Consider the following 16,336-nt stretch of genomic DNA (forward strand, 5'->3'; position numbering starts at 1 on the left):
CTGATTACTCGGTCGTCTTCCAAGAACCCAAGGGCCTCCCACCTCCTAGAGCCTGCGACCACCAGATCCCTCTAATTGTAGGGTCAGACCCGGTCATTGTTCGGCCCTATCGCTACCCCCACCGACAGAAAGATGAGTTAGAGAAGCAATGCACAGATATGCTACAGCAAGGGATCATTCGGCCCAGCCACTCCCCTTTTTCCTCCCCAGTTCTGTTGGTGCCCAAACAGGATGGGACTTGGAGATTTTGTGTAGACTATAGGGAACTCAACAGCCAAACTGTCAAGGACAAGTTTCCGATCCCCATCGTAGACGAATTATTGGACGAACTCCACGACGCACAATTCTTCTCAAAATTAGACCTCAGGTCAGGCTATTTCCAGGTCAGGATGTCTTCCGCAGATGTAGAAAAGACAGCCTTCAGGATGCATCATGGCCATTTCGAGTTCCTAGTTATGCCATTCGGCCTCTGCAACGCCCCTTCCACATTCCAGGCCCTGATGAATGAAGTCTTCCACTCCCACCTCCGTAAATATGTACTGGTCTTCTTCGACAACATCTTGGTCTATAGCAAGACGTGGGTGGAACACATTCAACACCTACGGGTCGTGCTCGAGCTCCTAAAGCAGCATCGACTCTTCCTTAAAAGATCCAAGTGTTCCTTTGGGGAACACCAAGTCCTTTACCTTGGACATGTAATCAGCGGGCAAGGTGTAACTGTGGATAGCTCCAAGATTCAGGCCATTAAGGACTGGCCCCGACCACAGTCCGCCAAGGCCCTCCGTGGGTTCCTAGGGCTAACAGGGTACTACCAAAAGTTCGTACAGAATTGCGGCCTGTTAGCAGCCTCGCTTACCAACCTGCTCAAGAAAAATGCCTTCCACTGGGACAACACAGCCGATGCAGCCTTTGTAGGCCTAAGGGAAGCCCTCTCTTCCACACCAGTCCTCCAGCTACCAAACTTTGATCTTGAGTTCACAGTCGAGTGTGATGCTTCTGGCACAGGCATAGGAGCCATCCTTCAACAGCAAGGGCACCCGATAGCCTTCTTCAGCCGCAAGCTAGCTGACCGCCATCTCAAATTACCTGCCTATGAACGCGAGCTCATTGGCCTAGCCAAGGCAGTACAACACTGGAGGCCGTACTTGTGGGGCAGACCCTTCGTCGTCAAAACAGACCACTATAGCCTCAAATACTTGCTGGAACAACGACTGACCACCTCCCCACAACAACATTGGGTCAGCAAGCTTCTGGGGTTCGACTTCCGAGTGGACTATAAGGCAGGAGCCCTGAACCGTGCAGCAGATGCCCTGTCCCGACGAGAAGAAGATAGTATGCTCCTCCATGCGATCTCCCAACCACGAGCCACCCTGCTAGAAGACATTCGGAACACACTGCCACAGTCATCAAAATGGAACAACCTAGTCCAACAAATACAGTCGGGGTCTGCTAACCCGAACTGGTCTCTCCACGATGGGCTGGTATTTTACAAAAAGAAGATCTACCTACCCGCCGATTGCCCCCTCATTCCCTCCATCATCGCCAGCATACACCACTCGACACATGAGGGCATTCAAAAAACGCTGCATCGCATTCATGCTGACTTTCACTAGCAAGCTATGAGGGCCTCGGTACGGGACTTTATCCAGAACTGTGCAGTGTGCCAACAGCAAAAATGGGAAAATCTGCACCCCGCAGGCCTGCTCCAACCCCTCTCCCTCCCAACACAGATCTGGGCCGATATTGCCATGGATTTCATCGAAGGGCTGCCCAAAGTCGGGGGGAAGTCAGTCCTGTTCGTGGTAGTGGACCGGTTCTCCAAATATGCTCACTTCCTCCCTTTATCCCATCCTTATACCGCAGTCTCGGTCGCCCATACCTTCTTCACCCACATTTTTCGCCTACATGGACTCCCTGAATCCATCGTCAGCGACCGGGACCCGATCTTCACAAGCACATTCTGGAAGGAGCTCTTTAGATTACAAGGCACAGCCCCCGCCTTCTCTTCAGCCTACCATCCACAGTCAGACGGCCAAACAGAGGTGGTGAACCGGACAATTGAGATGTACCTTCGCTGCTTTGTGGGTGACTAGCCGCGCCGCTGGGTGGAGTACCTCCCATGGGCTGAATACTGCTACAATACATCCTATCACTCCTCCCTTGGAATGACTCCCTTCAGAGTTGTGTACGGTCGAGATCCTCCACGCCTTCTGTCCTACGAGCCGGGCTCAACGCGGCTGGAAGAAGTGGACCGCAGCCTCCAAACTCGTGATGCCCTCCTGGCCGAAGTCTCCTTGCGCTTACAGCAGGCACAGGCACGTATGAAACACGCCTACGATCAGCAGCACCGTGAAGTCACCTTCAAACCAGGGCAGTACGTTTGGCTGAAACTCCGACCATACAGGCAGCTGTCCCTCAGGCGTCGGGGGCCCCCTAAGCTGGCCCCCAAATTCTACGGGCCCTTCAAGATTCTAAGGAAGATAGGAAAGGTAGCTTATCAACTCGAGCTCCCGGAGCACAGCAGGATCCACGACATCTTCCATGTATCCCTCTTAAAGCTTTATGTTGGCACTCCTCCCGACCATGTGCCTCCCCTACCCCCTTTGCAGGAGGGCAGACCTATCCTCCAGCCCCGTGCCCTCATCCGGTCTCGCATCCATCAAGGCACCTTCGAGGTTTTAGTCGAATGGGAGGGACTACCCCCAGCAGAGGCGACTTGGATTCCCTGGACCGACCTCCACGACGCTTATCCAGACCTCGAGCTTGAGGACAAGCTCGTAGTCCAGGAGGGGAGTGATGTTATGAGCACCCGCACCACACGGCAGCAGTTGAGGCAGCAGCGCGCACACGACAGGCACCGCACGGCAGCAGCACCATGAGCCGCGCGCAGCACCACGCGCACGCACCGCGCGGCAGCGGCGCCACGCGCCGCGCACAGGCACACCAGCAGCAGCAGCAGAGCGGGGCCCACACGACAGCTCATAGGGTGGGCCCACCCTTAGCCGGACACGACAAGAGAACGCGCCTTATCCCTTATCCCTTATCCCTTATCCCATTCTCTCTTATCTTATCCCCTATCCTTAGAAGGAATTGTAGTACCATTAAAAGTAAGTAGTCTAATTAGAAGTAGGAGTTTAAGTCCGTTTAGGACTAACCTAGCCGAATCCAACAAGGAACCCTCCTCTTGTAATCTCCTATTTAAGGAGACGCTATTATTGAATGAGGATATCGAATATTCAGTCAAGAAAGAGAGTAAAGGAGAGTTCGGTGATCTCTTGGACAAATCACCCCTGAGATAGTCAAAATAGGGCCTGTACGCAAGGCTAAGGGCAAGGAAAGATCTGAGGTTCCTGCGGTGGAGCGACCCGTGACGCGATCCTACGCTCGGGCCCATAACATCTCTCCCCACTTCTCTTTCTTGAATCAATGATTTTGTTTGCAATTAGGACTCTATCATGGATATGTTTATTGTGGACAAAAGCTCCTTGGTAATCAGAGATAAGAGTGTCCATCACTACATGTAGTCTTGATGCTAAAATCTTGGCCCAGATCTTAGACACTGCCAATTAGGCTGATGGGGCAAAAATCCTTCAATTTGCTGCCCCACCTTTTTTGGGAATTAATGAGATGAAGGAAGCATTTAGACTTCTCTCCAAAGCTGCTTAACTGTGAAATTCTTCCAGGACCTTGAGCAAGTCTGACTTGATTAAACCCCAGAATTTCTTGTAGAATAAAATTGTAAAACCATTTGGAACAGGTGCCTTCTCCCCTTCCAATTCATCAATAGCATTATTGACCTACTCCTATGAAAAGGGCTTTTCTAGCTCAACTGCCTGCTGTTCTGTTAGCATTGCAAAATTAAGACCATCTAACTTGGGTCTGAACTGACAGGGGTCCTTATACAGTTGCTTGTAGAAGCTCACAATGGCTCTTTCAATCTCTCTTTAATCTTCTACCAGCCTCTCATCAACCTGCAACTTTTTAATGGAATTAACCCTTCTTTTGGCATTAGCTATTTTATGAAAAAAAGTTGTTGTTATCCCCAAGCTTTAACCAAGTGACTCTTGACTTTTACTGCCATTTCACCTCTTCTTGAAACACTAGAGAGTCATATTCTTTCTTTGCCAGCACCCTCTTCCTTTTGAGACCTTCCTTCAAATCTTCTCCTTCCTCCTTTTAAGTCCAGATCTGTAATAATTTTTAAGCACTCTTCCTGTCTTTTGAAGATCTTTCCTTTTTCTGTTCTTTTTTTTTCCCTTTTAACCATTTGAGTTTTTTTGGTAAAAACATGACTACCAGACCCTCCTTATGTCAATATTAATTCTTAAACCCAAGGCTTCTTCGAACCAGATAAGAATCATGCAAATTGTCTCCATTTTATCAATGAAATAGTTCTATGAATTATGTGAATAATATTAAAAATCACGATACTTAATTATCTAATAAAACATTATTTATGTGAGTCATGCCCATGTATCCTACAGCATTACTCCTGGACATGTGTTAGATTCTGATTCCTGTGTTTGTGTCCATGCAGCATTGCCTGTATGTCACTTTTTATAGTTCTTTAACAATTGTGGCCATTGAGAATATAAATATTTTAATATTAAGCCATCTCACAAACTGGGATTTATTATTATTTTTTGTGTGTTATTGCTGCCATTGTGGATTACCTATATAGTTGGTTTCTAATTAATCTTATCTCTTTCTGCAGCTACAAGATGCTGGATTCTGGACAGATGCAGCAACTTTAGCTGCTACCCATTTACAGGGATCTGATTATGCAAGGTTTATTTCTGCTTTTTTCTCAATTTATACTGATAAGTTGTTCTATGTAACAATCTTCTTTTCAAGTTTTCTGTTGTTGGTTTGCAACTTCTATGTGCATTGGAAATTTGAAAATGTTGTCACCTGAATGGAAGCGCAATATATGCATCCATTTCAATTTATAAACACTGTGATTATATGCTGTACAAAGCCCATCAGGCTTGGAAGATACTTTCCAGGAAAAAGAAATTTAGGTATCCCCTTTCATCATGAAGTAGTTTTCAGTTGAATAACAATGAGAAGATTCTAAGATTTTGGCTGCAAAGTTTGGCATGTTTAAGTCTTAGAAGTAACCAGTTGGGCATTCAGAAGAATCAGTAGATATATTATAAATTATATACATGTAATTAAACATTTTCTTATATTGGTTGTTCATGCTTTAGCAAATAGGGTTTTCAATCTTATCTATTGGACATTGAGGTCAGCAAACTCCTTTCTGGATAAAATTGTCAATTGCAATCTCAGCATATTACACCAAATGCATAAGATTGATTTAATCCTTTGACAATGGGTAAGAGTGTGACTATTTGATATATTTTGATCTTACAGGGTGTTGCAGAGATGGGCTGATCATGTCCTTCATGCAGAGCATAACATCTGGAGGTAATGCATTATGAAGTTTTCAGCTGTGCCATTGTAACTATAAAGCTAAACTGCTACTCTAATCTAAATATGCAGGGCTTTGATACTGTATGTTGCAGCTGGTGCATTACAAGAGGCATTAGCTGTACTTCGTGATGCACAGCAGCCAGACACAGCTGCTATGTTCTTACTCGCTTGCCATGAAATTAACAGAGAAATTGCTTCCAAATCAGAAAATCCAGATGATCTCTTAAGGTCATCAGTTGAAAACCAAAAGTCGGTTTTGCCTTACCTGGATCCTGAGCATGAAGATGTAATTGCAGTTGGTGAATATTTTGGGCAGTACCAGAGGAAACTGGTTCATCTTTGCATGGATTCACAACCAGCTTTTGACTAGCAGGATTAGGTTGAGATTACATTGGTTCAGCTAAAAGATTCCACCAGAGTAGAGCTAACATCTATAATTCCAAACACGTCAATTAGTTCAAAGATTCCTTCTAACATCAAGGATTTCTTGGTTACTGGCTTGTTGGTACCAGCTAAAGGCCTCATAGTTAATGGAGAATGGGAACAGCATCAACTCAATTGATTTTCATTTTGATTATTTAATGTTCTTTATGTATCCAAACTGGAGAAACCAGAAAATCAGTCCTTGGATGCACTTGGGGAGAATAACATCCCAACCAAATTATGTCACTTGCCAGCTACAGAGTCCCAGATGCAGTAATATCATTGATCAGTTATCGATTCATGATTTAGAGGTTGGGAACGATGTATTGCAGGTATTCATCAAAGGAGATAATTGCCCGTGCAGTTTTGTAGTTGTTAAGTCTGAGTTTCCTAGTTAACATGTTTTCTGGTTTTGCAAGAGGTATTACTGGTATATGTACCCTGATGACCCTAAGGATGTTGCTGGAGAAGTTTTGGACAGGGCAAGATGATCAATTTATGGCTGTTAATTTTTTTATTTTATTTTTATTTTTATTTTTTCTGTTTGAAAGTTAAAACGGTTGATTATTTATATCAATCGTACTGGTGGTCCGGTTACATCCAATGGCTTTGTTGGTGGGTTTTGTAAGTTTTTCTATTCTGTAAAGATCACCAATGTACAATTCATTTCATATTATTTGAATGTTTATTTGTTCGTTGAAATAATGAGTTTTGATGTAAACTGACGATAATAATGAGAACGTGGGTTTCTATCTCATGTTGAAATTCCTTTTCTTTTATGAGTTGGTTAAACCATTCTTCGTTTTAGGTCTACAGCAACTGCAGAATGGCCTTGCCCACCTAAACGTCCTCACATGTCACATTTCCATGTTCAGATGATTAGCATCCACCACTGACACTGATTAGCGCTCAATTAAGAGATTAAACAGGCCAAAACTCAGAACAATCAGATCAACGCCACATTGTATTTTGGCAATTCTTTATTTTTTCGGTCATTTTTGCAACCATTTATTTGAACAGTGAAAAAGTAACCAAATCATGATATCCGGTCATGACGACCGAAATAAATACCATATTCTAAAGTGCAGTTGTCCGCATGGGCTTACTCTCTTTTGCTTCCTAACCCCTTGCTTGTTTTGAATTGAATAAAAAAACTAAAAACAAAAGGGTAAATTACAAAGACCTCCCATGTACTGGATGAACGGGGGAATTGATATGGATTTCAACGACATCAACATCCCATAAGATCCAATCTTGAGTTGCAGTTTTGTGAGGGATGTCGTGAGTGATGGAATTCCTCCAAGGAGGAACACCGCCATTTGTATGCAAGAAGTTGCCGTAGCGAGTCTTGAGCTTAACTTGAAACCCTCCCCTGATGGGCTCCCACTTGACGGAGGAATCCAGCTTTCTGGGTGTAGTCTGAAGAACCTTCTTCCCGGTCATTCCAAGAAGGAAGGCCTCATTAGAGGCAGTGAGATTTCTATCATAGCAGCTCTTGAGACGAACATAGTTCCCCCCTTCAATGAATTCAACACCCCACTTGGCGTTCCAAGACGAACCATTGCGGTCTTGGGACACCGATTCTTTGTCTTCCTCGACGAAGAGGTACTTCTCGTGGTGGCTCCGGAGACAAACAGCCTTGGCTTTGTGGAAAATTTCCATTGCTCCACTCTTAATCAAACTAACCATTTCAAGATTGCAATGTAGAAGAGGCATACCAAATGGGATCAAAGAAAGAGCAGAGATACACTCCTCAAAATAGGATAGAGAGAATTGATCAGAATCAGAAATAACAATATATATATAAAATCTGTATCTAGGCTTCATTGCCTGAATCAAATCAGTCAGTGAATAGGTTAAATAGGTTTTAAGAGAAAAAGGGCAAAAAAAAATAGAAAAAATTTAGTGGAGTATTTTGATAATTTAACTCATTCCATTATCTGACTTAATGGTCAAGGGGTCTTTGTCTCACAGTCATAGTACAAGGGGGTCTTTGTCACAGAACAAAGTACAGGGGGTCTTTGTAATTTTACCCAAGGAAAAAACAGGAGCTAATTACAACCGAATCTGAATATAATAGGATTCAGTTCTCAAGACCGTGCTCACACGGGTGGTACATTCCCTTACAGCCTTGCATCGGTAATATCTCCCATTGAAAAAAAAAAAGCATTTTAAGTATGGAGATATTCTCAATGTATGGTTGTAAAAGACAGAATGGTGTGATCACGGTCTTGTCCGGTTTCCTTTAATAGGGGCATCTCTTAACAGCAGCCCGTGCATCACCCGGATCTCTTCTAGTTCACCCTAAAGATAAACCACCTAAACAAGCACTGAATATTTCTACTGCTCTTGCATGGTGTACATGCAAACATGTAGGTGATTTACCTGGTCTAATCACTTTATGTAGGAGCGAGCATTGTTTGGTTAAAACTGAAAAACCGTACCAAAATTTTCGGTTTTGATTTATTTGATTTTTTTTATTTAATTAATTCGATTTTAAAAAATTTAGATTTCGGTTTCAGTTTCGATTTTCAGGATTGAAAATTCAGTTAAACAAAAAAACCGAATAACAGAAATTTATTATATACATAATAAATTACCAGTAACAGAGCCAAGGAAAGACTTTCCGGTTCCTGGAAATCTGGATTCTGGAGTTCGCGAGACACATTGATGAGAGAGACGGAAGAAAGCTTCTCCTTTCACATCGTCGATGAGAGAAGTCGTCCAGGACGTTATAGTGGAGCTGCCTCGAAGGAAGGAGGAGGGTGAGAGGGTGAGTGGCCGACGTAAAGAAATCGGAAGCCGAAGTCCTCGAAGACAAACTCCGCCGGTGGAGAGTCGGGTGAAAAGAAGGTTGACGAGAGGCTCTACAAGTAGGGAGAAGGCAGTTGGGTCTACGCGGAAGAGTAAGCGGAAGACGCGGTCTTAGATCTCCTTCTGGGGGTTAGGGTTGATAAGGTAGCCCCTGTTCCTGTTGAAGGGACGGCGGAGGGAGACGGAGGTTAGGTCCTCGCAAGCTTGGAGATGGTCGGCGATGAGCCATTTAATGGAGGTGGTCGGGTAGCCAGGACAATTAGGAACCACCACCAATGGGTCTCTCGCTATCTCGACCTTGCAGTTGCAGAGACCTGAATTCATCACCATCATGTTTGACATCTCTCCCAAGTCCCAACAACTTGTTTCAGTCCGTTCCCGACTTTGCTAATTGCAACGAGAAGACAAATAATCATACTGTAGTTTCGGTATGTCATTAAAGCATTTGATCTGGATTTTAAGCTTGTGGAATTGGACCAAACAAGAGATCAGATCATGCTGGGGGTGGTGAATAATCATCTTAATTGGCTTTGACAACCTGCACTTTTTGGATCACTGAGCAGAGAAGATATGGAACCGAGTTTTGCTTATGCCCAGATTTCTCAGAATTCAAATGATGCTGACACTCAGTAAGTGAAGGCTTATACTGGACCCAAACATTGTAATCCAGAAACACTTAAACCAAGTTCCAACTTTATTTCTAATCCGGAATGGGATTTTGTCAAACTGAATCCAGAAAGAAATTCAAGCACCTGGACCAAGAAATCCAGGAAATAGGCATTGGAGGATGGATTTCTTCAGTATTTGGCTTGCTCACTTATGATAGGAAAAAGAGTAAAATTCATACGTTTTTCTTTACTTCATTATTATTTTTCTTTTCATTACATGATCAACAACTCCTTATAACCAACTTGGGGAGCAGAGATGCGCAAACACAGTGAAACAAAATCAAAGTTCTGTCCCCTGAAGGAGATTCATCCAATGTCGCGGTGAACCAGGTCATAGAAACATGCAAAGCTCGGCCTCATATGATCACATTACTTCAATTGTTAAAAGACATTCTTTGCTTCTGACTCTCAGTTGGCACCTTCACATCTTTTGCTAATCCAATAGCTTGCAGAAGTCTCACCGTATACCAAGTAATGTCGAGCTGCCACCACTCTAGTCCATGTCTGGCAGAGTACTCAAAGGCATGGTGGTTGTTGTGCCATCCCTCTCCAAATGCTAGCAAGGCCACCCACCTGCACACATCCAAGCTCACAAATGAGAAGGAACTCAAATGAATTGAGAATGAACAAAGTTGGTTGACGATCCAGTACCAATTGTTCCTCGATAAATCTCCAGTGTTCCAAGCCTGCTGTCCCCAAACATGGCAAGCTGAATTCACTAGCCAGGTGATGTGATAAACCCACACAATCCTCGCACCCTGCATTATTTGCTGAAGTTATCTGGAGGAAATATCTTCACATTTTGAACTTTAACAGTTAAACCAACAATGTCTAATCCTAACTAGTGGACGATAGACAGATCCACAAACTCACATGCTGAATCAGTGGAGGAGGACACCCTCAGCCCATGGTCTGAAAACTCAATTTAAGGTTCAAAATGGAGCTGGCCCCCCAATTTGAATGGTCTGGACTAATAATACAAGAGATAAAGGACTCGAGGCACACCATGAATGAGATGGGACCAGGCCAACAGGGCCTTGATTCACTAAACAGTAGAAATAAGCAATCTTTTCAAGGTATGACGTTTGAGTATGACCAGGGAAGATAAAGGTTTTCAAAGTTAGAATTGCTCTTTTCATACAAGATGGGCTTAAGTGCTGAATAAACAGAAAGAAAGGTGGTGATATCCTTACCATGCCCCAGACTAGGTAGGGAAATCCGCCCACTGCATATAAGACAGCCCCCAGTGCAATCGGATGAGCGATATACGTCCTCTGAAGGAACCTGTAGAAGGGTTGCTTCTGCAAATCCCCAACGTTATTGGGTTCTCCGCACTGCAGAATACTTCTTAGAATTAGCAGACCCATCAAATCATATGTTATATTGGAAAGAAACAGAGATATTGAAAGAGAGAATCTCTTACCCTCTCAACAACAGACCTGGTGTCGAAGAGCCAGCTCATGTGACTGAACCAAAACCCTTCAATGGGACTATGCGGGTCTCTATCTGAATCACAGAACTGGTGGTGGTACCTGTGCGTGCTCACCCAATCCATTGGGTTCCCCTGCGACTCATGAAAATACATTAACTAGGGAAAAGAAAGGCATAACCGCATAACTCGTTTTTCAAAGCAGAAGAGAAGAGCTTAAAAATGAAATAGGTAGTCACTGAATATGCTCGGAGCGTCACTCTCTCACCTGGAGGGCCTGAACTCCGCAATAGGCAAAGAAATATTCAAGCCATTTAGGAAGCTTAAAGCTCCTGTGGGAAAGGTTTCTGTGGAAAGAAAGAGTGATTCCGAATAATCCAGTCACCACATAGAGCGCCACAGCCACCCAGAACGCTCCCCAATTGAAAGTGAAAGGCGCAAATAAGCACAGAACATGCATCGCCAACACTACCCCTGCCGTGGCCACATCCAGGGAATTCCACTTCCTTCCAAAGTAGACCCTCCTCCTCTGCTTCACCACCACATCAGACAACAGAATCCTCCCAAATTTATCCTCAGCCGCAGCCGCTGCCGCAACCAGTAATGGCCTCGTTCCTCTGTGTCTCCGGCGGTGGCTGGTAATGTCGGAGACGAAGAGGGTCCTCCTCCTCCTGCCCCCCACATTCTCCCCTCCAGATACTTTGAAGGCATGGAGACGTAGAGCCCCACCAAAAGCACATACTGAAGATGGTCTGGGCAGCGCAGTTGGAGGGACGGAGGGAGAAGAGAGATTGAATCTGACATTGGATGATGCTGCTAAGAGAGCCATGAACGGCTATAAGTACGGTTGTATCGGTGAGTAGATTGAATTAAAAAAATAAAATAAAATAATGGGTTTTACTGTTTTAGGAACGGATTCATGGCTAGGCTGGAGGGGGGGTCTCTTTCCAAAAACCCCATTTCATCCCAGACGTGTGAGAGTGGGAGTGGGAGAGAGAGAGAGAGAGAGGAGGACGAGCAGAGCGGAGCGAGCGAGATACGTTTATTTCATGGCAGAGCTGGAGACTGGAGGTGAGAAAACAACACCAACGTGGCGCTAGTGGTGATAAGGTGGTGCCACTTGACTTCGGCCCATGAAATCAATCAAAAAGATAAATATGAGGAGTGGAGTGAATAAGAAGTGGGCCATGAGCCCATGACGCATCAAAAACGTAGAAAAATGGAGAGAGAGAGAGAGAGAGAGAGAGAGAGAGAGCAGAGAGCAAGTGCCCATTTGAATGGATTCATGTGGTGTGGGCCGGAATATTGGGTTGATGATAACATCGGATCAGTAGCCAAGTCCAAACCACAATCAAAAAAGGAAACCTAAAAAGCAAAACAAGAAGATGAGAGAAACGTAGAATTTCAATAAACACATGGAATGGAATGGAAAGGAAAGTAGGTTTTCTTTGGTTTCAAACATTATTTAAATGCTTAGGCCGGTTTCAGCCTTTCAGCAGCTGAGTTTGGTATTTTTGCATTCACTTTCTATATATGGTCTTCAGAAAGTAGAAAATTACGGCAAGTTCAATTCAAAAAGAAATAAAATAAAATGAAAATTTCTGTGGTCATTCTAGATTTTTTTGGGAGGACTGGGACATGTGAATCAGGGTGCACATATGTTGTTCACACCATGAACATCCGTTGTTGGAGACAGATAAAAATTTGTTTTATGTTTAGCTGAAACTAGTAATAGTACGTGCTATCCTCATATCCAAGTAAATATTATATATAACGGAAAAGTGTATATATCGCGGATCTGAATCTTACTTCAATATTACACAATCCTCATCCTAAAATACCAATACCTGCCTGTGTATTGACATCAATTTCGAGTGCACCTATCCAATAGTATTGTGAGGTTAAGAATTCTTAAGGTGTGCTGAACGGTCATTCTCCCTTATATATAGTATTTGGATTTAAAATTTGGGAACTGTACCGACATTATGATAGGTATGTGATTTATATAGTATAGATAAATATATGAAATGAGATTGAGCTTTTTCAATAAGTGAATATAAAAGTATGTTGATAGTTAGGGCATTTAATAAGCACAAAAACTCTTGATGGAAATATTTGCCACATCAAGTTAGATTAGAACAAATAATAGAGGAAGATCTATTTATGAGTAAAGTATATATGCATTGTATAAGGCAATTTTAGATAATAATAATAATTTCAATGTTTTTATTAGAATCCATAGAACTTCAAATCTTACTATCTTCATATATATCAATGTTTGTAATTTGTAATCGACTTGCATAGATTTCTGAGACGGTTTCAATCCAATCTTTGCTGCAAAAATAAAAAAATAAAATAAAATTATTGACTTTATCAGCAACCCAATCACTTGAATGGTTGAAGTATTTAACTATTTGCCCTGGTCAACAAGTCATGATCTAATATCAATTCTCTTTTTATTTTGTTTTTTTTTTATTTTTAGTCATTCCATCATAATAACAATAATTCTCATTTATTGTATATATATTTTTTAATATGATGAATATGTAATATTAGAGAGACACCCAAATTTTCTACAAAATATGATTTTTTTGTATTTTTCATTTTTACTATTTGATTTATGACATCATAACTTGACTTATTTGATCTAGAGAATAATGTAATGCAATTCCGGTTAGTTTTTAAAGCATTGGTCTTTTATTAATGTTTTTTTATCTTATCATTGAATCGGCCATTTGACCACCACACTGCTTGCCATTTGAACTGGTTGACCCATCACCTGACCAAGATTCTAGGTCCATTTCACCACCACACTTCTTGCCTACAAAAAAAAAAAAAAATCATTGAGTTAATCAACAAATGGTGACCTAACAAATTGAATCATTGGACCATTTGAACTGATCAACAAGGTCACACATTAGATATTAAGGGCTTGTTCGATTGATCTGACGTTTGACCTCTGGAAGTGCAATAATTAATTACATTAAGAGGTATATTGGTATTGGCGAACTTTCCTTTCTTCTGAACTCTTAATGTAGAGAATATTGTTCTGAATTCTGAATTATGAATTTTGAAAAATGTCAAATGTCCAATTTAACTCCATATAAGAGAATTTTTATTTATCTATATAATTCAATAAAGAAACAATATTAAAAATTATTATAATAAATATTACCTAATATTAATTATTATTAGTAATTAATTAATAATAAATTAATGATTAATTCATTAATTATTAATCACTAATTAATAATTAATTAATGCTTATTATTAATAATTAATATTTATTACTAACAATTAATTAACTATTATTAATAATAGTTGATTAATTAATTAATAATAAGTAATAATAATTAATTATTATTATGGTTAATTAATAACTATTATTAATAATTAATTAACTACTATTAATAATGATTGATTAATAATTAATTATTACTTAATTATGAATTATTATTATTATTAATTAATGAAATATTATTAATAATTAATAATTAATGAAACTGTATGATGATAATTAATATTGTAATTAATTAATTTCTATTATAATATTACTATAACATATTATAATGAATATTATAATATTAACCATTAATTTATAATGTTGGTAACATTATATGATTATATTATAATATTAGTATTACGAATATTCTATTAATATTATATCATTACTATTCATAATTTATAATACTATTTAATATAAATAATTATTGGTTTCATTATAATATTATAATTGGTAAATAATATTCTAAATAATTAGTTATAATAATTAATATAAGTAATTATTAATAGCACTATAAGATGATAATGAATAATATAGTTAATGAACTATTATTATAATAATAATATAATATGAATATTATAGTATATTATGGGGAAAATAAAATATAGGTGGTGGGTCCGATGGGTCTTCACTTGAGATGTTCTAAGTTAATTGAGCATTAGGGGGGCAATATGGGTAAAATCTATCTTTTCCCTACAAATTTTCTATCTTTTCTAAAATATTTTTATTTTTATTTTTTAATTATGATAATCATGAAAATGCAGGTTCGAGTATGAGCTGCCACTTTGGGTAACAACCTTTTCAATCTGCTTCTTTAGTAGAATCTATCATTGAAACATTTTTAGCTGCACAAATATCCTAATCCTATTCAGGTATTAAACCTAGTCCAAGCGCCTAATCTACCATTGAAACATTTCATAGCCTGAAACTTTATCTCTTAAGGCTGTGTTTGGTTGCAGTACAAATTTATTGGCACTAATGCAAAACTATGGTAGTGCAAATGATTTAGATATAAGCTTTGGTTTATTTTGTTTCAAAATTTACCCTACCTTGTTTGGTTGCAATAAAAATAAAATAAAATAAATTCCAAAATAAAATAAAGTAAAACCCAAAACAAAATTAAACCAAAATTTGCATTTTTTTTTATTTGCACTCCTATACATTTATACTAATGCAAATAAAATTGCACTGCAACCAAACACAACCTAATCAACAAGTGGAAGGAGAGATGATCTTCTAGTTGGATCACTAGCTAGGTGAGGTCCCAATGGGTGAAGAATCTTGGTTGTGTTTTTGTAATAAGTTAATTGGATGGATTTGATTATATGATACCTTTGAACTTATTAGTAGTAGTCAGCACCAATGAATGAACCAAGGAGGATTATATGGGAATTGGCCTTTTAGTGCCTCCGAAATTACATTTTTCTTTTGTTTCGCTTATATCTGTGACCAGTGACCACATTCAATAAATATTGACAGCTACTTTAGAATTTTGTTTAAATCATTTTAAGGGTAGGTTGAGGATATTTTGTGACAGGTTGACAGGTGTCACAAAATTTCAGTATTTGGTAATGCGTGTTTTTTTGAACAAAAACAACCAAAAGCAAAAATACTTGTGCATGAAGTCGTTTTGGATTATTTAACTCTTTTACTTTACACTTTGAGCCAAATCATAATGCATAAAGTACAAATGTATATATGTTACATAACAAAATTTGTGTCGCATGGCATAACCATAGGTTATGAGACAACTGGTGGAATTTATCATGTCATATATGATAAAGCAACAACTGTGATAAAACCCCTCCCTTAGATCCCGCATTGGTGGGTTCCTCCCTTTCTGTGATAAAGCAACCAAACACAAACACTTCAAACTCTTAATTTTAAAAATAATATTCACCAAATTGCAAAAGCACAAAATAAAAAGTATAAAACATATTTCGTGCTTCTATGTTTTGAAAAAGCGAAACTTATCCAAACATAACCTTATTTTTTAAGATTGATTTTACCTTATAATCACATTAATTACTAGAATTATCTGAATAACTATTTATATGTATTCTCGTAGATTAGTGTAGAGACATGTAAGGTGTAAGTTGATATTTATATAAAAGTTAACTTTCATGACCTGAATCAAAATCAAGACGAGTACCGCTTTTTATAATAATATAGATAGCAATAGCGGTTATTAATGACATCATGGTAACAAATCAGATCAGGTGGTATTCATCAAATTTCGCCATGAGTTTGAATATTGGTCAAAGCTCTTCCTTTCTGGCATTA

General features: G+C 39.9%; 3 protein-coding genes across 4 annotated transcripts in view; 1 reads left to right on the plus strand and 2 right to left on the minus strand.

The window, feature by feature from the left end:
• Positions 1-6,624, plus strand: part of LOC104592469 (uncharacterized) — a 77,682-nt gene extending 71,058 nt beyond the window's left edge. Inside the window, exons 18-20 of the mRNA XM_010251853.3 lie at positions 4,715-4,788; positions 5,377-5,430; positions 5,506-6,624. Coding sequence (XP_010250155.1) covers positions 4,715-4,788; positions 5,377-5,430; positions 5,506-5,806 — 429 coding nt within the window. The 3' untranslated portion in view covers positions 5,807-6,624. The remainder of the gene's footprint in view (positions 1-4,714; positions 4,789-5,376; positions 5,431-5,505) is intronic.
• A 187-nt stretch (positions 6,625-6,811) lies between these two features.
• On the minus strand, positions 6,812-9,209 carry LOC104592470 (uncharacterized). Of its 2 annotated transcripts, none has more exons than XM_010251854.3 (2): positions 8,460-9,209; positions 6,812-7,540 (listed from the first exon to the last, which is right to left on the minus strand). In XM_010251854.3, exons 1-2 carry the CDS (start codon positions 8,525-8,527, stop codon positions 7,033-7,035), a joined length of 576 nt encoding a protein of 191 aa, XP_010250156.1. In that variant the 5' UTR covers positions 8,528-9,209; the 3' UTR covers positions 6,812-7,032. The 2 variants fall into 2 exon arrangements, with proteins under 2 accessions (XP_010250156.1, XP_088749734.1); XM_088893608.1 differs by having other exon boundaries at positions 6,812-7,611.
• Positions 9,210-9,508: 299 nt separating this feature from the next.
• On the minus strand, positions 9,509-11,877 carry LOC104592471 (palmitoyl-monogalactosyldiacylglycerol delta-7 desaturase, chloroplastic-like). The gene is made up of 5 exons (XM_010251855.3): positions 11,039-11,877; positions 10,765-10,905; positions 10,535-10,675; positions 9,993-10,099; positions 9,509-9,914 (listed from the first exon to the last, which is right to left on the minus strand). Exons 1-5 carry the CDS (start codon positions 11,597-11,599, stop codon positions 9,716-9,718), a joined length of 1,149 nt encoding a protein of 382 aa, XP_010250157.2. The 5' UTR covers positions 11,600-11,877; the 3' UTR covers positions 9,509-9,715.
• Positions 11,878-16,336: the final 4,459 nt, after the last annotated feature.

Source organism: Nelumbo nucifera, chromosome 8, assembly GCF_055504915.1.
Source record: "Nelumbo nucifera cultivar China Antique chromosome 8, China Antique-T2T, whole genome shotgun sequence".
NCBI lineage: Eukaryota > Viridiplantae > Streptophyta > Magnoliopsida > Proteales > Nelumbonaceae > Nelumbo > Nelumbo nucifera.